The sequence below is a fragment of the Giraffa tippelskirchi genome, chromosome 9, assembly GCF_054371585.1.
Source record: "Giraffa tippelskirchi isolate mGirTip1 chromosome 9, T2T-mGirTip1v1.2.pri, whole genome shotgun sequence".
NCBI classification, from domain to species: domain Eukaryota; kingdom Metazoa; phylum Chordata; class Mammalia; order Artiodactyla; family Giraffidae; genus Giraffa; species Giraffa tippelskirchi.
This window is the reverse complement of record NC_137283.1, coordinates 17,195,136-17,219,765: the sequence shown is the minus strand read 5'-3', so window position 1 is coordinate 17,219,765 and position 24,630 is coordinate 17,195,136. Positions and strand designations below refer to the sequence as shown.

Here is a 24,630-nt window from a genome sequence, read left to right as displayed (position 1 = left end):
GCGTTCTGAAATCTCAGAAGATGGGCTCCCTCTGCTGGGCAGGAGGCAGCAGGAGAGGAAATCTTCAAAGGCTTCCTGAAAGAGGGGACCCTTGAGCTGAGCCTTGAAGGACAGACCAGAGTGGTCAGCATGGAAAGCAGGTAGAGCACAGAGCTTCCCAGACAGACGGCCTTAAGCCTCTGGGTGCTCCAGCAGAGGGAGGGGTGGCACACTGAACGAGGAGGGGTCTAGAGACTCAGGGAGGTGCTAGGGGTGGGCTGGGAGGCCGGCAGACGCCCGAGCACACTTGCTCCCTTTGCCATCCCTTTGGGTGGCAGCACCAGCCTGTGGCCAAAGATGAACACTGGAGACTTTTTCAGGATCTCCTGCAAACCACTTCTCGGACAAGGAAGCGTTTGCTAAGCTCAGCTCTCGGGAGGCTCCAGGAAGAAAGGCTACGCTGTCGTTTTATGGGAAATCAGGCTCAGGGCAGCAGAGCATCTTACTCAGGGTTAGTAGCTAAGACAAGTCCTGACATTCCCCACCAGCCCCGTCCGTACCTGCTCCCAGTTACACCCCTATCAGACAACTCACTTACTGGTAAAGGGCTGAAAAGTCCATTCACTTATCCTGGATTCACTGAAGGTCTCCAATCGATACTGCAAAGGAAAAACAACATGTTCACACTCACGCGCTTAGGAAGACAAAGCCTTATGCAGAAAATGAGGCTTCCCACCCCTGGGCTCATCATGCCATGCACAGCACCCAAGGGCTGCTCCAAACAGGCTGACAGTAGTGACGTCTCACAGATGGCCTGGGACACTCCTGCAGGGGTCACTCAGTCTGAGGAAATGTCCCCTGACTGGCACATAACTGGGCAACTTCAGCTCCCCATTTCTTTACACATAGAAATGGTCTACCAGGTAAGTTTTGGAGCAAAAACCTCCTTTTGACAGATGGAGGCTGCCGGAATCAGCCACTCCAAGCGTTCCCTTGGAGGAATTTATCTGCCTGATGTCCAGACCTTCCTTCTTGAGCCTCATCCACAGGATCACAAAATGGAAGGGATCTTGGATGTCGCCCAGCTCCTTCTTTCCCATGTGAGGAGAGGGATGCTCAGAGAGGTCCGCTGACTTGCCTGAGGTCAAGCCACACAGAGACCTTTACCCCAGATCCCTGCTCTGACCACTCCCTGCGAGGCCGATTTCTATGTGACTGTGTGCCCTCTGGGGGAAAGCTGTGCCAGTGACACAGGACATGTGAACTGACACCTGACCCTGTCAAGGCAGAAGGCCACAGAGGTGCTTCTATGGTCTCGGTACCAGACACAGGCCCACCCTGGAGCCTCAGGCCCGGTGAGGATGAATAAATGATCCTTGGCACAGATGAAACTTGGGGGAGGCAGAGGGAGCTGGGATCAGGGCAGGAGGTGGTCCTTTTATCCCTCTGGCAAACAGACTAGTTGTGTCTTAAAAAACAAAGGCTTTGGAGTCAGCAAATCTGGTTTGAATCCCAGCTTCATCACTTCTAGTTTTGCGTCTGGGGGCAAGTAACTCCACTTCTCTAAACATCCAATTCCTCCTCTTACCTGGTGATGATGGTTATCTACAGTGCAAGGCAGCTATGAGGATTTGATGAGACATATATGGAATGTGCTTTCCATAATGCCCAGGGCATTCAAGCTGCTTCACGGTGACTGATACTCATGATTCCCTGTATTGTCACTCGCTGCAAACCCGGGAAGTGGCAGAACCAACATCACCACCAGTCACACACACACACGGCCCCCATGATTCCTTTCCCCCCACCGCCCCAGACCCCTGCTGGCCACCCCTCACCCGACACAGGTTCTGCGGCTTCAGCTCCAGGATGACGAGGTCGCCAGCAGCTGTGCTGCCATAACAGCATTTGGAGTTCACGAAGCTGAGGAGGGCTTCCCGGGCCACCTCCTCTGTCACCACGGGGACTCTGCCAGGGACAGAGCAGAGGGGCGGTAGATCTGGGGACACCCTGCGGGCTCACCCAGGCCAGCCAGCCCCCTCTCTGTGCAGATGTTAACTGAGGACTGGAGACTGTGGGAGGCAGGGAGTTGGAGTTGGGGGGCGCCATGGTCCCCAGCAAGGGTAGAGCCCTCAGGCGTCCACCTGGGCAGGGTGTCTCCGGCATCAGGAGCTGTGTGAACAGACTGCCGGTGGGAAACTGGCACCGTCTAGAGGACAGAAATGTACTTAAGCTGAAGTGTGGAGCTGGGGAGAAGGGCTGATAGAATCTTAGAACTTCAATAAAATAGAAACCAAAAAAAAAAAGCTGAATTATGTCATTTTATAGATATGGAAAACTGAGGTCCAGAGAAGATGTCACATAGCTAGACAGAGGCAGAGTTAGGCTAGACAAGGTTCCTGCTCTCAGGCACCTTGACCTCGACCAGGGGAGACGTAAGCAGTGCTCAGGAGGAGACCCCGGTCGAGAACCTTCTGACAGTGGTGTCCAGGGAGACTTCCTGTGAGCCTGCAGCAGGAGAGCAGCACTGGGTTGGAAGGCAGATGACAAGTGACCCTTTCGTGGCCTCCTCTCTGGAAGACTCCCCTGAGGCCCAGGTGATCTGTTCCTCCTCAGCAAAAGCCCTCCTGCCCTGCCACCGCCATAAGCAGGGGCCCCTTCCTCCTTCTTCCCCTCTCATCTTCATATTCTTCTCCATGGCAGCCCAACTCCAAACGTAAGCCCTGCATTCATACACGCTATGTCCCCAGCACCCCCGGCCCAGGGCACAGAGAGGTCTGGGAGCCCACAGATGGCGCACAGCAGATGGAGAATGTGGGGACTGGGGCGGCTGTGACGAGTCCATGGAGGAAGTGGGTCCGTGGGCACACAGGGTGGGTGGCCAAGGAGGAGAGGGGAAGTGGTCCCGGCAGCAGTGGGGCCAGGATCCAGGAGGACACCCTGGAAGGCAGCACACAGCCACTCTAGACTTAGAACAGCATGGCTCCTTGTTGTGTCCACACAGACCTGGCTGGCCAGCCGGAGCTCTGCCCTGAGTCCTCCACACAAGGAGGGCCTGCTCCACGGAGCAAAGCAAGGGCCGCAGACTTTTGCTAAAGGCCTAGAGAGCAAATGTTTTAGGCTTTGTGGGTCATATGGCCTCTGTGTCACCACTCAGCTCCTCTGTCACAGTGTAAAGGCAGCCACAGACACTAAGGGAAAAAAAAAAATGCATCGCTGTGTACCAATAGGCAGTGGACTGGATCTGACCCAGGGGCTGTCATTGGCAACCCCTGATCTAGACTAGAGTTTTCAACCCTGGCGTGGTAGCCAGACAGCTTGGAAAGCTTGGACAAGTACACATTCCCAAGTTCCATCCCTGGAGAATCTAAGCGAGTGGGACTGAACTCTGAAGCACAGTCTAGGTTGAAATCTGTGGCCTCTGAGTTCTCTGAGAAGGGCTCTCAGGGAACAAAGGTGACTGAGGGATCGTCATGCATGACCCCGTGTGATGGCTCCCCGGGGATCACCAGAGCTCACCTGTGTTCCAGAAATGAGGACCAGCATCTTTGTTCCTGGGGTCTCCCTGCGGTCTCTGAAGGTGGGAAAAATATCTGGTGTCCTAGAGGAGAGGGGAGGAGTCAGGGTTCAACAGTCTGGTTTCAAGGCGCAGGTATTTGTGGGATGAAAGAAGGAAAAATGGGCCGAATGTGAGAAAGAACAGATGAAGAAGGAGGGTTCCAAGACCAGCATCATCCTGGTCTTAAATGGAGACGGACATGGTCATGGAACATCCATGGACGCAGGGCCTATGCCCCGTCCTCTTGTTCCCTCCCAACAGTGAAAAGGGGCTCCCCAGGGTCCCCAGGGGACTGGGAAGTTCTCCCAGGCCAGCCTATTCCACACACACCCCCACAACAGTGTCACCCCTGGAAGACGCTGGAAGACCCAAGACCCTACAGACCACACACTTACTGTCCCCTTGAAGGACCCAGTCACCGCTGGGCAGCGTCTCCAGGAGTTCTGCCGGGGGCGCCAGAGGACTCTCAGCCTCAAAGCTGAGGTCTACCACACCTGAGGGAGAACAGGCAGTGCTGAGCCTCGGGGAGGAAGGGGCCACGGCAACTCAACAGGCAGCTGACAAGTGAGGGCCAGTACATGGTGAAGAGCCTCAAGGTTTAAGTCAGTCTCACTCTGGTCCCCTCTGGCCCCTTGGGACACACACACATCTGCAGGGCAGGCCGTGATGGGGTGGGGTGATGAGAGTAGCAGCAGTAATAATAATGAGGAGAAGAACATGAAGAAGGGCAGCTCCTGCTTGTTAGTACCTTCTCTGAGCCAGTCATCAGGACAGGTGCTTCACAAGCAGTATCATATTCCACGGCCCCAGGGGACAGACCCTGAGTAACAGATGGGCACACTTCTACGATGCTGCTCTCATCACAAGACTGGTCTCCGTTTGCTCCCCTTGAGCCTGGGCAGGCTTGTGACTGCTTCACCAAGGGGACACAGGGAGCAGAGAAGAGAAGTACAGTCCGTACTTCTGGCCTCCTGAAGCCATCCCTCTTGATGCCTGAGCTGCCAGGTAAGAAATCAGAGCATTCCACTGGAGAGGCCAAGTGGAAATACCCACAGACTACGTGGACAGGGGCCTAGCGGTATTCTGCCTTCTCCAAGAACCCTGCCGAGCCACCAGGAATGTGAGCAGAGCCATTTTGGGCCCTGTAGTCCAGAGCAACTGGCTGCCAGATCACTAACCCTTTAATGGCCTGCATGTCTGCATCGTCCCAAAATTCATATGTTGAAACGCACACCCTCAATGGAGCTGGGGCCTTTTGGAGGTGATACGGTTGACATAAGGTCTTAAGGATGGAGTTCCATGATGGGATCAAAGTCCTAAGAAGGTTGCTCTCTGCTATGTGAGCAACCGGTGAGAAGGCAGCTGTCTACCAGCCAGACGCCAGGTCTGCTGGTGCCTTGATCTTGCACTCCCCGCTCTCCAGAATAGTGAGAAATAAATGTCCATTGTTTAAGCTACCCAGTCTCTGGTAATTTTGTTACAGCAGCTCAAACCAATTATACATGAAGCAGAAGAATCACCCAGTTGAGCCCTGTCCAAATTCCTAACCTTCAAAAATCACAAAATATAATAAAATGGCTATTGTTTTAAGGATTAAGATGTGGGGCAGTCATGCAGCTTCCTCTGTTGGGCAATCTTACACCCTGAGACTCTCCACAGACCCAGGTAAGACTATCTCAGAGTCACACCAGGGTCTGAGGCTCCTCCCGCTGCCCTCTGTCCTCTCACAGGTGTCTGACCTGCACTGTGGTCCAAAGACAGTCCCAGCCTACACCTGCGCCCTCCCTTTCCCTTCAGAGGTCCCCAAGGGACATCTGGCATGCCTCAGTTCACCTTGGTGTCTGCTTTTTGGGTGACCCAAAGTAACACACCAGCACTACCACACTCTACCAATGAGGAGACTGAGGCTCAAAGAGGTTGTGACTTGCCCAGGATCACACAGCCAGTCAGTGATGGAATAGCATTCAAACCAAGATTCTTCTATGTCCAAAGCTGGTGTTTTTTTCCTAGTGCTTTTCCAAGGCAAACCTGATGGAAGAAGCACTCGTTGTATAACTGTTTTTAAAACCTCCTCTTGATCTATCAGGCTATGACATAGGTACATCTGGGTCTGAGACTCCAAGGAGGAAGGCACAGTACTAGAAGAGGACCCTCAGGACAACTCATGAACTGGAAACTCAGGACAACTCATGAAGCACCTCCCACACATCACCTCACCATCCCTCCTGCAGGTGTAGAAGGCAGGACTTCTAACTCCGCTTGACATGAGCAGTGAGGCTCAGACTAGTTATTCCAGTATCCTGAGGATGCACAGTGCTAGAGTTAGAGAAGGACAGAGGCTCCTTGCTCCAGTTCTAGCCCCCTGGGCCATCCATCAAACCCATTCTCCAAAGCCCCCATGCTGGGGGACAAGGATCACAGGAAGTTGACTTTAAAGGGTGAGCTGATAAGCAGTTAGTGGAAATGGATTCTCTGCATTAAGTCACTGAAGCCCACTTGATTCAAGCTTTCAGTGGATCCACCTCATCGCCTGGATCCTTCTCTCTTTTTTCTTTTGCAGTTCTTTAAAGCCTGTTGCTCTTTATCACTACAAAAATAAAAATAATATGTTCTGTCCTTTAGAGATTAATAAAAACAAAGGCAAGAGGAATAAGAAGATCGTGTTCAAAAATAGAACAGCCTAGGTTATATGGAAGTAGAGACAGACAGCAGGTAGTGAGGAAGCCTGAAATTTTGAATTCAGGTTAAGAACAGTGAGGGAAAGAGGGGATGTAATTAAAACAAATAAAAAAACCCTGGCTGAACCACCTCCCCTGTTAGGAATGCACTTGTCCTCTGACAGTAAGAAATACTTATGGATCTCTTAAAGTTCTGCCTCTTGGCAGGAAACTTTCAAAGGAAGCAGAAATAGGACATATGCAGATGTAGAGTACCTTTGTTAGCTGGAAAACCTATATCTGTAAGTGAATGATTCTGCTGAGACCCTGGGGAAAGCCCTGGGACAGATGCGGGTATGATGTAAAGTGACATCATCCCAAACCTTTGAACACCTGTTGCTGTGTCCTGAAATCCCAGGATGAGAATTCACCTGGAATTATTTGTTGAACCTTGGTTCTCAATATTATTTTGCTCCTAATGAGTTTATTAGCATTCTCAGCAACTCTAGTCACCAGGCACCCAGGGATCAGCAAACATCTTCTACCAATCAGTTCAGTTCAGTTCAGCCACTCACACATGTCCAACTCTTTGCGACCCCATGGACTGCAGCACGCCAGGCTTCCCTGTCCATCAACAACTCCTAGAGCTTGCTCAAACTCATGTCCATTGAGTCGGTGATGCCATCCAACCGTCTCATCCTCTGTCGTCCCCTTCTCCTCCTGCCTTCAGTCTTTCCCAGTATCAGGATCTTTTCCAATGTGTCAGTTCTTCGCATCAGGTGGCCAAAGTATTGGAGCTTTAACTTCAGCATCAGTCCTTCCAATGAATATTCAGGACTGATTGTCTTTAGGATTGACTGGTTTGATCTCCTTGCAGACCAAGGGACTCTCAAGAGTCTTCTCCAACACCTCAGTTCAAAAGCATTAATTCTTTGACGCTCCGCTTTCTTTATGGTCCAACTCTCACATCCATACATGACTACTGGAAAAACAACATCCCAAAGCTCTGAACACCTGTCGCTGTGTCCTACAAATAACCAGGTGGTAAGTATTTCAGACTATGGGCTATACAGTCTGCCTCAGCCATTGTGCCCTGAAAGTAGCTATAGACAATAGACAATTGAATAACTGTGGTTTGGTTCCAATTAAATTTTACAAAACTGGCAGTGGGTGAGCTTTGATTCGTGAGCCATATTATGCCCACCCTGACCTGCCACGCACTTGTATGGCTGGGTTTGAAGGGGATCAGGAAGGTGGAGGCTGGAATTTGAAACTTTCTTGGGTGGGGTCCATGTTCATTCATTGCAATATCTATGAATCCAGTCAAAAGAGTTAAAGATGAGGGGCAGGGTTGAACTGCAGCCTGAGGTGACTAGACTCAGAATCCCTGGGCACAGTTGTTAGGAATCTGGGCTCTGATATGCCAGCATCTGAGCCAGGCAATACATGACACTGTCAGACACACACCCTTCCAACACTCAACCTCCCCAGCTGTGAAAGAGAGCAGGTGATATTAGGGCCCATCCAAAGAGACAATGTGTATACAGCTCTCAGTCCCAAGCCTGGCATGTAAAACATGTTTGGTCAATGCCTTGGACCTGAGGAGGGCAGGTCTTCTTCTTTCTTTGTGCTCCCTTAAGCCAGGGGACCAGAGTGAAAATGTCAAACATGAAAAGAAAGGCAAGGTTATCACAGCCCCTTTCCCTGGGAGGGCCACCACCCACCCGGAAGTCTTGACTCTGATGGGGCATCAATACTCTCCCGGACAAAGGAGACAAGGAAATGCCACGTGGCCGCTCTGTCCTGCTAGAAACCAAACAAAGGGGCAGGAAGAGGGGAAGAATAAGAGGTGGGAAACTCAGAGCTCCATCCATCAACTGGGAGTCACCCTGACCTCTGTCTACGTGTTAGAGCTAAATCAACCTCCCCATTATGTTGTAGACAAGAATAAAAACCTCCAGGCTGAAGCACAGTCTGACGCATCATTTCCTGGGCAGATAGCCTCAGGCACAACAGGAATGCAGACGTCATGGGACATTGTGTGGCGCCCAGTGTGGGGAGCTCTGATGGGGGCCACCAGCCACGTCACCATTTCCACGATGTTGGGCCGAGTTCCAAGGCAGTCGTCTAGCTGGACCACTGCCCCCTAACAATGCTGGGCCTGGTTTGGGGATGCTCCATGGTCTCTCTTGCACCTCATGACAACCACTTTTGTAAAAGGACCCCATTTTGTAGAAGGACAAGATGGGGTTCAGAGATGTGGTTTGAGACAATGAGCTCACAGCAGAGACAGAAACACTACTTAGAACTCAGAGCCTGACTCCAAGCCTCACGGCCTTTCCACTCGGGTGGACATCCCACTGCCCCAGGCACACAGGTCAAGTGGTTGCCAAGAGAGCTTCACAAAGTACTACCCAGGTCGCGTTTCTATTCATCAGACACCAGCTGTTTTTCTTTTGTATAGAAAGGAATTTTTCTTGTGGAGACAGGCACAATTCATGGATAACCCCTCAAGTTTCTGTTTTTAAAATGTCATTCCTTTGATGTCAGAGGATCAGAGGAGTCCATGTCTCCTGCTCCTGATTAATCATTGTCAAAGCACTGAAATTTGATGGAGGTGATGCTAAACATGACTTCCATGTGGATGCCACATCCCAGAATGTCCCTATCCATGCCTCCTTTGGTACCAAAGTATATCACTGGAGAAATGTATTTTCTCTGAAGCTGCTCCACATTATAGACACAAAAACTAAGAAGACAAAACTTTAGTGACCGGGAAGGGTAACTCAACTGGCTAAAGTGAATACCATCTTTCACCTAAGAAGGGACATTTAAATTATAGAAGTCCCACAGCAGCCTTCCTTTCTGAAACCAGTAAAAAATTTTACCTAGTTTCAGATTTCATCAACTTAAGTTTCTAAAAAATTTCTGAACCATCTCACACCTTGCAGTAGACCCAAACTGCTGGCTTGAGGTTCAATTGTGTTGGAAACCAGCATATAGAGTGACCCTACAGCAGAATAAGGGGTTTTAGAATTTTAAGGGAACTTAAAATTCCTTCCTCTTACCTTGCTTACCAAAAAGCCTGATGCCAAAAGAGAAAGAGTACAATAATAGTATTTTCCATTAAGAGCAGTTTAAAGTTCTAGAGGACATAATCTGATCATTTTCTGATCATTTACTCCATGCCTACTCTAGGCTAAGTGATATACTGGGCACTTTACATTAAAATTAATCTTTTACAAATTATACAAGATGACACAATCTCTATTTTTTTCTTGGGGGAAATAATGCTCAGAGAGGTTTAGTGACTTAGGTAAAGTCACCCGGCAATTAGGAAGCACTTGGATTTGAATTCAGCTCTGACATAGCCCATATCTACTACAACAAAATCCCAATATAAACGGAAAGCTAATGAGCAGTGTTTCTAAGATGAAAGATTTCAATCAACTATTAGCAGAAACTTATTACAATAATACTAGGATACACAATTCCAGCATATCAGGGGTCAGAACAGGTCCTCCTCAAATACATGCTAAATTATCTATGTACATTCTCTCACTTCAGTATGAAAAAGGACTCCAAGAAAACATAAACTGAGCTCTATAAGATTAGCATGCATTCATTTTATATCCCACTGAAGTTCTGAGGCTTGAAGCTCTGAGAAACCAACATTAAAGGCAGTAAAAAGTGTTGGGCTTGCAAAGGACCTTCAAAGTCACCAAGTTCAGTAACTCTGAAAATGTACTAGTGTCAGAGGCCTCTCTAAAATTCAAATGAGACCTGAGGATACCCTACCCCCCACCCCAACACACACAGAGCACATATACATAATATTTTGCCCTCGACTTCATGGTCCTCAAATTAAGAACTCCTGACCAATCTCCTTTTACAGTTGGGAAACTAAGGCTCAGAGAGGTTAAATGATTTGCCCAAGATCACACAGCCAACTGACAGCAGGGCTAATACTTGAATCCTAGCCTCCCAATTTTAAACATGATACTCTATTATGTTGCCTGTTCCGAATTTAGGATCAAACATTTCTTGTTTAAAACACATCACATCTCTTCTGAAAATACCACTTCCTTTTTTATTTCTTTAAATAGTTATCAGATTCCATTGTATTTCTGTCCCAGGAAGGACAAGATGGACTTCCTTGGTGGTTTAGATGATAAAGAATTTGCCTGCAATGCAGGAGGATCCAGGTTCAATCCCTGGGTCAGGAAGATCCCCTGGAGAAAGGAATGGCTACCCACTCCAGTGTTCCTGCCTGGAGAATTCCATGGACCAAGCAGCCTGAAGGGCTATAATCCACGGGGTCGCAAAGAGTCAGATATGACCGAATGACTGACACCATGACTAAGGACAAGATGAGGTTACCTGGGCTATGTTTGATTAGTGGCAATGAACAAGCCACCTTTTTGTTAGAGGGAGACCACACATAAAAACCTTTCACTGACATTTCTTTAAAATTAACTTCATCTAAGAACTGATGCAACTGTGAATGAAATGGGAACCCTGATATTCAGGCTCACATTTGGCTCTGGAGAATGGGGGTGGGGAACAACTATCAACCAGAAAAAGGAAGGATAAAGAATCTTAAGATTCAGATAATGTTACAGGATTAGGGAGGAAAGTTCTCACCTTGGTTTCTGCCTTCCTTTTCCACTGCCCAGGGGTACCTAATGGAAGCACAGCCCACAGGGTACAAGTGGGCTTCTCAGGCAAGAAGAAGGAAGGAAGGAAGGGATGCTCTAGCAACACAGACACAGAACCAAGACAGTGCTGAGGGCAGCAGAGAGATTTCAATTCAGTGTCCCCTGGAAGCAGCACCCTTTGCCCTGACTGGCTGTACTTACTGTCATCGTCACTCAGATCCCTGTCCATGGTCCAGATGTCCAGTCAAGGAAGTGCCTGTCCTCCCAGTGGGCCCAGGCTGCTAGGATCTGAGGGACTACCCTTGGCCCCTCCCAGAACAGCAGGCCCATTGTTGCCTGATTTAAATACAACAGAGGGAAACATCTGCAGGGAAGCACCAAACCCATCAGAGCACTGCTCGGGTCTAAGTGCTGCTCTTGGGGCTCCTCGTCACAAGACCCTCTACTGGCCGGGCTTGTGCTACTGATCTCCTGCATCCTCACACAGTCCTATGAGACAGGCACTTCTATGGAGCTCATTTTTCTGAGCAAGAATTCAAATCTTCATCTGTCTAGATTTTTAAGTCAGAGCTCTTGACCCCTGTGCCACATGGCTCATCTGAAGGAGGCAGGTTCCTGAGTGCTGTGTGGGCAGGGTAGGGGAGGAGGAGACACAGAAAAATGTAAACTGTAATAACCATGAGGAGGTTACCTCCCCAAGGGGCAGAGAAGAAGCACGTGGGATCTCTCAAGACTTAAGTGTCAACCTCCTGGGCTCACAGAGGAAATGTTGAGGCTGGGATTATGAGGTGATGCTCCAAAACCACATAGAACATTGTGGGCAAGGCCAGCTCCCGACTCAGGCTGCGTGGGCCCGGATCTCTGTGAAACGTCTGTGGGTTTTTAAAGGTCTCTTCCTAAGCCTTCTGCATCAGGACTGGAAATGCCTGCAACCCCAACCCTTGCAAGGATACCCTTCTCCTCTAGAGGAGTCTGAACAATGAACACCTGGACCTGGTCAGCTGCTGCTGGAAGCAGAGAGCTCATGAGCTGGCACCACCTGCCCTGGACCTGGAGTTCTCTAGCCAGGACAGCCTGGCTTGGTAGGGCAAAGCACATTCCCTGTGCCCTGCCTGCCCAGCCCAGCAGTGGCCATAGGATGTGTCACAATGCCCACAATAGACTGTCATGCTCACCTGGGAAGCACTGTGACTGAGGTGTATGGGCCTGGCCCTGACAGCCACACCAGGCACAGAGATGTTTCCAGACTGCCCTCAGCCTCATTCTCCCACATTCACCCTCATCATCCACTGCCCACCCTCAACAGAGTGCTGGTGACTGTCATGAACGCAGTAGCAATAATTTGACAAATGCTTCTTGAATATGCTCAGATGACTCAATGATCACAAATAGGTTTTTTATGGTTGACTGGAGCACTGCTTTCCTTAAACTTGAGAGTTAATTCCATTACTGCATATTCATGAGAAAGACCAAGACCCTCAAGAATTCATTTAGCTTTTTGATAGTTTTGTACATTGAACAATGATTTTAAGCCCTCGTAGAACTGTCTCCATGGTAATAAGATTACTATAGAGGTATGTGTCTGGTGTGTGTATCTTACTCTAAATATAATATGCATGCGTGTCTATGTCTTTGTATGTGTGTGTATGTATTTGAACCTAAACATGACAGATGATAGACAGAGAGAAACAATTTGTGGCTTAACTAAAACAATATACCACTATTACATGTTTAGTGTTTTGTTGTTGTTGTTCAGTACTTTTCAGGCAACAATGTATGCTTGCCAAAACCCCTTCTCAGCATTTGAAACAATCATAGGAAATTATTAAATGGCAAACAGAAGAACAGAATTTTAAATACAGCTGAGTACTAAGGGGTCCAGAAATCTTGAGGCTGCAAAAATGCAGACAACCATTACCTGTACCTTAGGAACCAGGGAGCGTTGATCAAAGGCACTGAAAGTCCCTTGCTGAACACTAGGTTAGATCACACAGTAGTGGGTTAATAAATCCCTCTTAAAATACATGGGGAATGAACAAACCAACTGCTAGACCTTTCTAATCTTGCTTGGCATCAAGACAGGAATGCTGTCTGCAACTACAATGGCATGCTTGAGTGACTGAGGCCAAACAATATCCATCACCACATAGTATTCAGGTGTCAGGAGAAACAAGCATTGTTAATTCTAGGATCCAGGCCAGTATGAAGTTAATACTGGTTCCCACCTCTTACTAGTATTAGAGGGGGGCTTCGGGTGGGCTAACAGAGGCATCAACTACATTCCCAACATTTTACATTCATCCTGTATCACTGCTGCTGATATCAAGAAAGGGGTTGCTTATAGCTCTTCTTCCTGAACCTGTCCACAGTGGTCCATGGATATGATCAATCATCACATCCATGTGATGTGATCTTCACATCTTGCACATGTTAAGTATTCATAAAACATTTGTTGAATGACCATAAGTGTTTAAGAGTTAACTCTATCTATTTAGTGCTGAGAATCTTGTTTGTTCTTGGGAATAAAGTCTGTATGATCTCATAGTTTGCTCTCTGAGTTGCGAGAGTACCGTGGCTGTGGGACTACTCAAAGTAGTCCTGGCTGTGGGAACTGTGTTAGGCAGTACAGGGTTTTAGAAGAGAATCCAGAAGTCATGGTGTATGGCTGCAGCTGAACACGATGCTGAGCGAAATGCCTAAAGGGAGGGCTCAGCCAATAACCGCAGGTATTTAAAGGGTTGCCATGAGGAACTGAGTCTCAGGACATTCAGGCTACAAGCAGACACACTGAGAACCGATCCAGAATGGGGGGACCATTTCAACTTACCAGAGAGAAGATCTGTCTAGTGGCAGATCTTTCCACTGAGTTGGGCCTCTCCAAAGAATATTAAAGCAGAAGCTTGATGACTATACAAAGTGGACAGTAGTAGAAACTAACAGTTTATGGCTTCAGAGTCAGTGTAAACTGGGTTCAAAATTCAAAAGTGGATGCTGCAACACTATGGCCCCCTTTGAGTGCATACCTAGAAGACAGTGAAAGGAAATCCTCCTGGTGGGGAGAATCCTGAACAGTGACCCTGGTTGTGCATTTGGCCAGAAAGAAGAAATGGCCACAGGTAAGAGTCTCTGCCAGGCTTCCCTGGTGGCTCAGATGGTAAAGAATCTGCCTGCAATGCAGATTCCCTGGTTGGGAAGATCCCCTGGAGAAGGAACTAGCTACACACTCTAGTATTCTTGCCTGGAGAATTCCTTGGACAGAGAAGCCTGGCAGGCTATAGTCCATGGGGTTGCAAAGAGTTGGACATGACTGAATGACTATTTAGAGTCTACCAATTCATGAGCAAAATGTTTCTGCTAGATGGTCAGAACTTTAGAAGGTCACTGGAATACTGATGACAAGGAGGTCTGGAAATGAGGACTACTGATAGATTTCTCTGAATGGGCAAAGAATATGAAGACCTTTGCATCTCATGTTCATGTTCATCAAAGGGTGACTTCAGCAGAGGTGACCAGCAGATTTCAATCATCCTTTAAAGCTGAGGTATGATCCATCCTGAGGTTCAGGCCCTTTCTGCAGTTACTCTGCCACTACGTAGTGGGTCATAGTGGTAGGGACAGAGGGTGTACATGGGCTCAGGAAAATGGCTCACCATGGCTGGTCTGGCTACTGCTGAGAGCCCTGTCTGCCACGAGCAGAGGCCAACAAGGAGTCCCAGCATGGTGACCAACAAGCCCCCTGGTGGCAGGATGAGTACACTGAATAGCTTCCATCATGGAAGAGGCAGTGCTCTGTGCTTCTGAAACACCCTGATTACTCACAATACTTCTACCTTCTCTGGACTCTAGCAAACAAGGAACAGAGGCTGCATCCTCCAAGATGAAAGAAATCATCAGACGAGGCTGGACGAGAGACAGAGACTTCTGGCAAGTAGGTCTCATGTTTAAGCCACCACAAAGTTCACCAGATGCTCCTTCAATGGTTCAGGAAGTGCCCACCGTGTGCCCAGCCCTGAGAAGAAAACCAGGTAATTCCTACACTGAAGGAACTCCTGGTCTTAAGTGGGAGACAAGTTCATAAACCAGTACTTAAAAATCAGAGGCCCAGAGGCTGCAGCGGAGGAGCAGACAAGATGTTCTGGAATGTCGGGGATCAGGCACTACGGGGGATATACACACTGGTGTGGTCATGGCAGAAAATGCACCACTCACTAGGCTGGTGACACCTGAACTCTTGAGTGAGTACTGGGGGAACTCAGACATCAGAATTCCTTGTGGGAAGACCTCTCAACCAGTTTGGGCTGATGATCTCTTTGTATCAGAGGAGGCAGCTTCTACTTAGTTCTTATAAGGCAGCTCTGGACAAGCATCAGCCCCCGCTTGCCTCCTCCCTGTGACCACACCTCAGACCCCTGGAAGCTGTTGCTTGTTTTTCTCCCATCAAAATGGTGGCCACTCAACAAGGCCAACGTGTCTGGTTGCAGGCTCTTGCTTCTCAATCAACTTACCAAGGGGCTTACCAATATTACAAATTCTTGATTTCCACCTCCCAAAATCCTGATTAATTATGTCTCTGGTGGAATCGTGGATCATGTCTCTTTTTACAAAACAACTGGGAGATTCCAACTCAGGTGTTCTACACTTTTTAAAAAAACAAAACAAAATATTGACTTAAGGATCAGCCCAATTCAGCATTCTAACTTCTTTAAGAGTCATTTCAGGGCACCATCCATAGCAGAAAATGAGGTTACCCCCTACCTAATGTGTTTTTTTTTTTCCTTTTTATGGAGAGGATTTTTGTGGGGTCAAGATGAAGATTAATACTGGATTAACTTCTTTAGTAAGATCATTCTATCAACCTACAGATTTTCATTTTCCTCCCTCAACGGCACAGATCTTATAGGGGTAACAGCAATCATCACAGTAAGAACTAAGGACACTTTTTAGATTCATAGAGCATTTTCTAAGATGTCAACTCATTTGGTGGCAGCTCCAACTTGAGCCATCCTAGAACACTGAAATACAGAGGTCATCTCTTTCATGTCTCCTCTCCCCTTCTGATCCCAAAGAGCCATTAAAACCAGCTGATGAGCAGATGGCATCAAGAATTCACCTAGAGGACTTCCCTGGTGGCACAGTTGAAAAGAATCCACCTGCCAATGCAGGGGACCCAGGTTCAGTCCCTGCTCTGGGAAGGTTCCACACGCTGCAGAGTAACTAAGCCCGGGTCCACAACTACTGAAGCCCGCACACCTAGAACCTGTGTTTCACAAGAGAAGCCACTGCAATGAGAAGCCTGCATACCGCAACAGAGAGTTGTCCTGCTTACCACAACTACAGAAACTCCACGTGCAGCAACGAAGACCCAGCACAGCCAAAAATATACAAGTAAATTTTTTTAAATAAACATTTTTAATTCTTTTTAATAAAAAATAAGGAATTCACCCAGAATTTTAATGATCTCAGGATTCAGCCATTGCTACACAAAGCCAAGTAGAAAGGCTCAATTTCGGTCAAAGCGAACTGTTTTCATGAAGGTGGTGGTGGTTACACAGCACCTAAAAAACTTTAATTGTGCACATGAAATCTACCATCTTAACCATTTTTAAGTGCACAGTTCAGTGGTATTAACTACATTCACATTGTATAACCATGACTATCATCCACAGATGATAGTGGATTTTTTCTTCATCCTCAGCAGAAACTGTGTACCTATTAAGCAATAACGTCCCAATCCCTGTTCCCCACAGTATCTGACAATCGCCATTCAGCTTTTGGTCTCTATGAAATTTGACTACTCTAGAGATCTCATTTAAGTAGAATCATGCAGTATCTGTCATTTTGTGACTGGCTTATTTCACTTGTATTGTAGGGTCTTCAGGGTTCACCTGTATTACAGCATCTGCTAGAATTACCTTCCTTTTTAAGGCTGAACAGTATTCCTTTGTATGTTCACATCATGGACACTCAGGCTGCTTCCACCTTCTGGCTATAGTGAGTCATGCTCTGGTGAACATGGGTGGACAAATATCCCTTCAAGATCCCACTTTCAATTATTTGGGGTATATACCCAGCAGTGGACTTGCTGGATCATACAGTAATTCTATGCTTGATGCTTTAAGGAACTGCCATATCATTTTCCACAGCAACTGTACATTCCCATCAACAGTGCACAGGGTTCCAATTTCTCCACATTCTTGCCAGCATTTGTTTTCTGTTTACACAGTCCTTTACAGCTTACAAACTGTTACTAGCTCCGTCTGACAGATGTTTTCTAAAGGCTCAGAGAAGGGAAATAACTTGCCCAGGATCACACAGTAAGAAGCCAGGCCGGAGCCTCCTAACTCTTGGTACCATACTGTCCCCCTGCCACATGTCAACACATCAGCACTGGCTCCAAACTCAATCTTACTCTTTCCAGACGGGGGTTCTGCCCCCCCATCTACAGAGTTCTCACCACTCAACTTATTTGCCCATTCAGTGAACATTCACTGAGCATCTACTAGGAGCCAGGCCCTGCCCCAGACCCCTCAACAGCCCATATAAATAAACTTGGATCCACCCACAAAACCCCCTCAGGAGCCAAGACTGCCCAACAAAGGAATTCTACCCCACAGGGCCTGGCAGCTGCGATAACATTGTTCCTGGCTTATCAGCAGGCTGGTAGATGGAGACCAGTGGTGCCCATGGCAGGAATTGAGGATGGAGTGGAAGAGAATGGTCTTGACACAAATAAGAAACTGGCCCAAGCGGGAGGTTCCTGGAACACTGCACTCAAGCACCTTCCTCTCCCTGGCAGCCAGGGAAACTGGCACATCCCTTCAGGCCCAAACCATGGGCTCCTAACTGCAGTGACAGAAAAGGGACTGAGGTCTTTCAAAGCCTCCTAAAACCAAGGATGAAGAGAGATGCTTTCACAGGTGCTTTCCCACCTAAATCCTTACAGCAACCCGTAAGGTAGATATTGTTGTCTTTACAGGTGAAGAAGCAGGGGCTCAGAGAGGGTGAGGGACTTACCCAAAGTCACACAAGCTCACGGACGGCAGAGGCAAGATTCAAACAAGATCTGTTGGCACCAAAGTCCTAATGTAGGCCACCAACAATCCTGTACATTACTATGTGTTGTTGTAATAATCTGGGGGAAGAGAGAGTGATGTGATTTTCTGACCTGGCTACAAAATGGCTCCATCCTCATAAACCTGGCTACCCAATCAACCAAATAGGAAAATCATGAAGAAAGTTGTGAAACTCTGATGCTGGCAATTCCCTGGCCTTCGGAAGGGCACTCTTCAACCTTCCCTATTCTCCTGGAGTGATGATAATCTGAACCTCTGTCTCCTTGACAACAGAAAAGCCACAATTCAACAGATGTCCTTCCCAGGTTTTCCTGGAAGCTCCCAAGGATCACCCATTTTGCACTAGCCCATGCAGAGTATGCTGCCACTTGGGCACTCTGGCCAGATGCCCTTGGTTCCTCCCTTCAATCTCCTCTGGGTCTCTGCTCCCCATCCCTCCCCATCCCCTTGACTTCAGTGAGGCTCCCCCTTTAAGCCTTTAGAACCAGACTATCTCACTTTACAAAATCCAGCTGCAGAAACTATGGAACACAATGGAAAACTCAACCTGGAAACCAGTCACATCACAGCTGCTGGGTTCCCTCAGTCCTGACTCTCCAGGGAACCCCAAACTCAACAACTCCTGTAATAGACCCTGGCCTCCACTGTCTTACAAGGGCCTGGCCACATCCCCCAGGCGGAGGTTCAGTGAACAGGCACTGGGCTGCACCCTCACCTCCCTCAGGACTCACTCCCTGGCCTGGGAGCAGCCCTGCTCAAGGCCCAGAGGGGGTCCCTTATGGAAAGGCCCTGGGCAGAAGGGAGCTGCCTGGCCCCAGAGCATGCCCCACCCTCCAGAGGAGCCCACATCCAGGGACCAGCCCATGCAAGATCTCCTTGCCTGAACTTGGGTCAACTCTGAAGGCCACCTGGCTCCCCAGGGAATCCGCTGAGGCCTTTGCTGTGACTGCCCCGCAGTTCAAGTTCCCTCCTTGCAGGCCTGCCACCTCTGTTCCCTCCCAGGACGGGGTCTCAAGACACCCCCCGCCCCATTGCCTTTCTGCCTGTTGATTGCTCCTCAGGCTTCCTCCCGGGAAGCTGGCCCGAAACGGGCTCCACACCACATCCAGCCCATCAGGGCTCCCAGCCCCTGCAGTCTCTGAAGATGGCAGGCCGCACGCCTCTCCTCACTCTCACTTCCTGGGGGCGCCGAGGTGGGGGTGGGGCCTCCTCACCTTCGACCCTTAATTTAGAGGCCTGAACTCAACTTGTGTCCACCCGTGCTCACTCCCGGGTGACTTCACGCCGCTTCCTGACCATGAACCATTTCCAAAAGTGCTCCCTTCCTCTGAGCTCCAGGCCCCTCTCCAGGATCTCCATTCAGCTGTAACATACTCTCAAATTGTTCCCTTGACTTCTGTGCTCCTGACCTCTGACTCCCTTCGTCTCCCCATATCCGTGTGCAGGTCAGCACATCACATCCACTGCCTGGGTCACGTCACAGTCTGACCCCTTGCTCCCACTGTGTCTGAGCCCCCACCCTCTTTCCCCTGGGTCATCGCAGGAGCATCTCCCTGGTCTTCCTGCTGCTCCCCTTACTCCTCAAGAGCCTGTGTTCCACAGAACCCTCAGACTGACCCTTCTATAAATGCACATCCCACAGTGGCCCTCCTCTGTTCAACAACCCCCTGGCTGCCATCTCACAGGTCCCAAAAATCAAGCCCCTGCCACAGCCTGTGAGGAGCACCCTGCACTCCTCCCATCCTCCTGCCCTGGTCCCGCTATCCCCCATTCCAGCATCCTCATTACTCCAAAGCCACACCAAGCATACTCCTACCTCAGGACCTTTGCACTGGCTGTGCCCTCTGCCTGGAATTCCAGACCCCACAACTCATTCCCTCACCTCTTTTAGGCCTTTGTTCAAATGTCACCTTCCCAGTGAGGCCATCCCTGACCTACTACCTAAAACTGGACACCCCCACACCAACTCCACCAACTCTCCAGCTACACAGTCCTACTTCCTGCTCTTGTTTGTCTTCACAGCACTTATTACAGTCCAACACTTTAAATATCTTACTGTTTTATTTAATATCTCACCACCCTATAATCAGGATATAAGACCCCTGAGGACACATTTTTGTCTGCTTTGTTCCCTGCTGCATGCTGAGCACCCTGAACAGGCCCTGGCAAGTAGCGGGTGCTCCATAAATATGTGATGAATGAATGAATGCACAGTCAACATTATCACGCCATGATTTCATCATCCCATTGTTCTGGACTTCTGAGATTATTCAGATGAGTTTTTTTCATCTATGGAACAAAAGAAAGAAAAGAGAAGAGAAAAAGAAAGAAAAGAAAGAGATGAGACTACTAGTAGTTTTTTACGTATCAGTTTGTAGACTTTCACACTTTGAAAAACAGGAACCCAGTCTCAGAATGTCTCTTTACAAGGACAGCAGGAGGAAATTCACTGTGACCCTAAGGGGTGAATGCTCAACTAAGGATGCTTCCCCAGGAGCTGGGAATAAGGAAAGCCCTGTCCCCACAGCCTCGTAACACTGACGAGTGACAGCTCAAGATCCATCCCACAGCTACAAAGTACATTTCTCCTGGGGCTCTTTGGTACGTCCAAGCAGATATGCTGCCTGCGTGCTTCACATCCCAGCAGCTAGAAGCGGTTTCTGTGGCCTGGCTGCCAGCCCCTCTGGGTGAAAACCTGGGGGAGGTTTTCCTCCCCAGCTCCTGGCACACAAGAAGGATGGAGTGATCTGTTCCCAGCAGAAGTCCTAGAGGCTAATCTCGTAATACTTAAGGCTGCTGCTGCCAGCAATTTCCTCCCTTCCTCTTCCCTTCCACCTATGCCATCCATTTGTCTCCACAACCAATTTGGAATTTTTAAATTCTATTCGATCACTTACATTTTCAAACACAAATTCAATTTGCTCTGTGAGGCTGAGGAACAGCCCTGCCCTAGCCCCAGTGACCATTGAGGGGGCTTCCATCATCAAGGCTCTGGGGTCCAACCTGTCCCTCCTTCCACAGCCCCAGTGGTGGTGGGGGGGCAGTGGCTGGGAGGGGTCATCATTGCTGGGGGTGAATACCTGCTGGCATCTCAGAAATCCTCTGGTCCTACCTCCCCACCATACACGTGGGGAAACTGAGGCCAAGGGAAGGGAAGGGTCTTGCCCAGGGTCACGTGGCAGGAAGAAGCAAGCTGGCACCCAGGATCTCTTCCATGACAGATACGCCCTCACATTTTGCCCTGAGGTCCCCAGACATGAAGTGGCTTCTTCGGGCCATGCGGAGAGCTGGGAGCAGAGTGGGGCGCAGGAATTGGGGGAGTTGGGAGCAGAATGAGGCACAGGAATTGGGTACTTTTCACTCATCATTAGTGATAAGCTCTGACCCTGACAGAGACCTCTGCAGGTGCCAGAACCATAAGTAACTGCAAGGTGCCTCCCTCAAAGCCAAAAGTGGCAGAAATGATCCCTCCTCCACCTCGATACTGGGCTTCCCATCTTATGTCAGCTGGAGACACCACCCTGAGCAAGGACGGACCTGTGGCCACAACTCTAATCTAATCACCTTCCTCCCCAGGCCAGCCCTTCCCTCCTCAGCTTCTTCTGGCCCAATGGCTTCACCATCCCCACGCCCATCCGCCAGCCACACAAACTGGAAACCTCTAGTTATCCTCAACTTTGCCTCTCCTCAACCCCGACACCCACTGCCCATCCCTCCTCCCCCCATCTCCGGACACCTTCCTCATCTTGGCCCCCACTACCCCTCCACCCTGGGACCCGGGCCCCCTCTCACCTGCTCTGTAGCACCAGCCAGTGGGAGTGGGTCTACACCACATGCATGCTCCTCGATGACCCTAGGGGTGAGGTGACCGGTCCACCACCAGATCCTAGAAGGGAAACCAAGTGAGCGGACGATCCTGAGCAGCTCAGGTCCCGGAGAATGCTGTAAAATACTCTTCCCTTCTCCAGCTGAGTTACCCACTCTGCCCAACTTGGCCCCTTCTCCCTGATCCCTGCCCTCTGCACCGCCACCTTCCTGACACCCCATGGTCTCAGGTGGTCTGGGAAAGGCTCGGTGACCTTCGGGATCTGGAATGTAAAGGGCTTCACTGGCTCTAGAGTTATCCAAATAAAACAGCCACAAGACCCTGGATTCCTTCAAATAAAACAACCACAAGGCCAGCAAAACTTTGTGTCACTAATAGTGGCCACGCTCCACAGCAAAACCTCCTGCTTGTAAGGTCTACCAAGGCTCTGCCTTTTACTCATACTGATCAGAGTCCCTCTTCCCGGAAGGCAAGATGGAAGAAAGGGGAAAACGGGGAAGGACTGAAAAGAAAGCTCCTTTTTGCCACACTTCACAAGCTTCTTATTTCAAATCTTCTGTGGCTTCCTGTCACCCATGGAACAGAGTCTAAATTTTCAACCTAACTCCCCCGAGCTTTTCTAGCTGCACCCCTCTCACTTTCCCCTGACCCTCCCACACCCCTTGGTTCAGTCCAGACACTGGGCTCAATACCAGTAACAGAGAAATGACTGAAATATTGTTCATGAGCCTTCTGTTCTTATTGATAATCATTTTTAATTGGGCAGGGTTTTTTTCTTTATGTGAATTTTATTTAAATATAACACACACCATAATAATGCACAAATTTAAAACACAAGGCTCAGGGAATTTTCACAAAGTAAAGGCACCCACGTGACCACCAGTCCGATGAAGGACAGAACATGACCAGACCCCGAAGCCCTCTCGTGCCTCTATTCGGTAACCACTTCCCTGACTTGTAACGCCAAAGCTCACTGTGCCTGTTACTGAATTTCATGAGCTTGAATTCATACAACAGGGACATACGTTAGTCATCACAGGCTGCTGTAAAACTAGCCACGAGGCTCACACAACAGAAATCTATTTCCCACATTTCCGGAGCCTGGGAGTCTAAGATGCAGATCCCAGCATGGTGGGCTCTGGTGAGGACTCTCTCCCTGACATGCAGACGGCCACCTTTTCTGCTGTATATTCACATGGTAGAGAGATATTCACATGGTAGAGAGATACTCACATGGTAGAGAGAGAGAGCAAGCTCTCTGGTCTCGTCTTGCCAGGACACTAACCCCATCCAGAGCTCTAGCCTCATGACCTCACTGACTGATAATCACCTACTCAAGGAACCACCTCCAAATATCATCACATTAGCATGGCTGGGGCTTTCATGAATGGATTTGGGCCTCATTTGTGTCTCGTTTCTTTTATTTAATATTACATTTGTAAGAATTATCCCTGGCATCTCAACTTCATCCATCTTTAACACTTCCCAGCATCCCGCTGTAGGAATGTACTGTGATGTATTCAACCATTCTCCTCTTCATGGACTCAAAATTGTTTCCTATTTTTTGCAATTACAAAAAAAGCATTGTAATTTTTAAAAATTCCTTGTATATATGCCTGGATTGATGTCTTTCCACAGGGTAAACTGATTAGAAACAGAATTGTTGTAACTATTTCATTTCTCATACAGGGAAATGAGGTGCTGGGGTTCAGGGGGGAAACGTGAACACTTCAGTTTTCAGTGGGTGACCTCTCCAAGATCACAGTGAGTGAGCAGTCTGTCCAAGGTTACAGTGAGTGGTCTCCCCAAGGTCACAGGGAAGGCATGGCAGAGGCAGTGCTAACAGTATGCCTCCCTGACCTCCCATACCTGCCCCAAGAGTCTGCACTATCTTTACTGCTTTTCATTGAAAATATTCACTTGGACTTAGTTTTGCACACAAACTTCGTAGAATCTCAAATCATGCCTCAGGCCAGTTTTCTGATTGACATTTGGAGCTGATGATGGAGAGAGGAAACACTGCTGTTTCTTTGTTCAGAGAAAATTGGGCAGCCTGATGACACAGCCTCATAACCATCCAGCATTTGTTCAACTTAATGCTTGAGAAATGCTGGGCTGGAAGAAACACAAGCTGGAATCAAGATTGCCGGGAGAAATATCAATAACCTCAGATATGCAGATGACACCACCCTTATGGCAGAAAGTGAAGAAGAACTAAAGAGCCTCTTGATGAAAGTGAAAGAGGAGAGTGAAAAAGTTGGCTTAAAGCTCAACATTCAGAAAACTAAGATCATGGCATCTGGTCCCATCACTTCCTGGGAAATAGATGGGGAAACAGTGGAAACAGTGTCAGACTTTATTTTTTTGGCCTCCAAAATCACTGCAGATGGTGATTGCAGCCATGAATTTAAACGACACTTACTCCTTGGAAGGAAGGTTATGACCAACCTAAACAGCATATTTAAAAGCAGAGATATTACTTTGCCAACAAAGGTCCGTCTAGTCAAGGCTATGGTTTTTCCAGTAGTCATGTATGGATGTGAGAGTTGGACGGTGAAGAAAGCTGAGCACCAAAGAATTGATGCTTTTGAACTGTGATGTTGGGGAAGACTCTTGAGAGTCCCTTGGACAGCAAGGAGATCCAACCAGTCCATCCTAAAGGAGATCAGTCCTGGGTGTTCATTGGAAGGACTGATGTTGAAGCTGAAACTCCAATACTTTGGCCACCTCATGCGAAGAGTTGACTCACTGGAAAAGACCCTGATGCTGGGAAGGATTGGGGGCGGGAGGAGAAGGGGACGACAGAGGATGAGATGGTTGGATGGCATCACCGACTCGATGGACATGGGTTTGGGTAGACTCCGGGAGTTGGTGATGG

At 48.6% G+C, this 24,630-nt stretch overlaps 1 protein-coding gene across 8 annotated transcripts in view; it reads right to left on the bottom strand.

Moving 5' to 3' along the window:
• SSUH2 (ssu-2 homolog) overlaps positions 1–24,630 on the bottom strand; it is a 42,650-nt gene that overhangs the window by 10,773 nt on the left and 7,247 nt on the right. For 2 of the 8 annotated variants that reach the window (XR_014064791.1, XM_081528166.1), the window contains exons 1-6: positions 11,847–11,986; positions 11,055–11,217; positions 3,934–4,032; positions 3,499–3,580; positions 1,818–1,947; positions 578–638 (exon numbers count right to left, since the gene is read on the bottom strand). Coding sequence is in view for 6 of the 8 variants with exons in the window: in XM_081528166.1 (XP_081384292.1) it covers positions 578–638; positions 1,818–1,947; positions 3,499–3,580; positions 3,934–4,032; positions 11,055–11,082 (400 nt within the window). In the remaining 2 variants the exon portion in view is untranslated. Of the gene's footprint in view, positions 1–577; positions 639–1,817; positions 1,948–3,498; positions 3,581–3,933; positions 4,033–11,054; positions 11,987–21,718; positions 21,813–24,630 lie in introns of those variants that run through there. The other 6 variants (XM_081528165.1, XM_081528169.1, XM_081528168.1 and 3 more) reach the window with 5 other exon arrangements.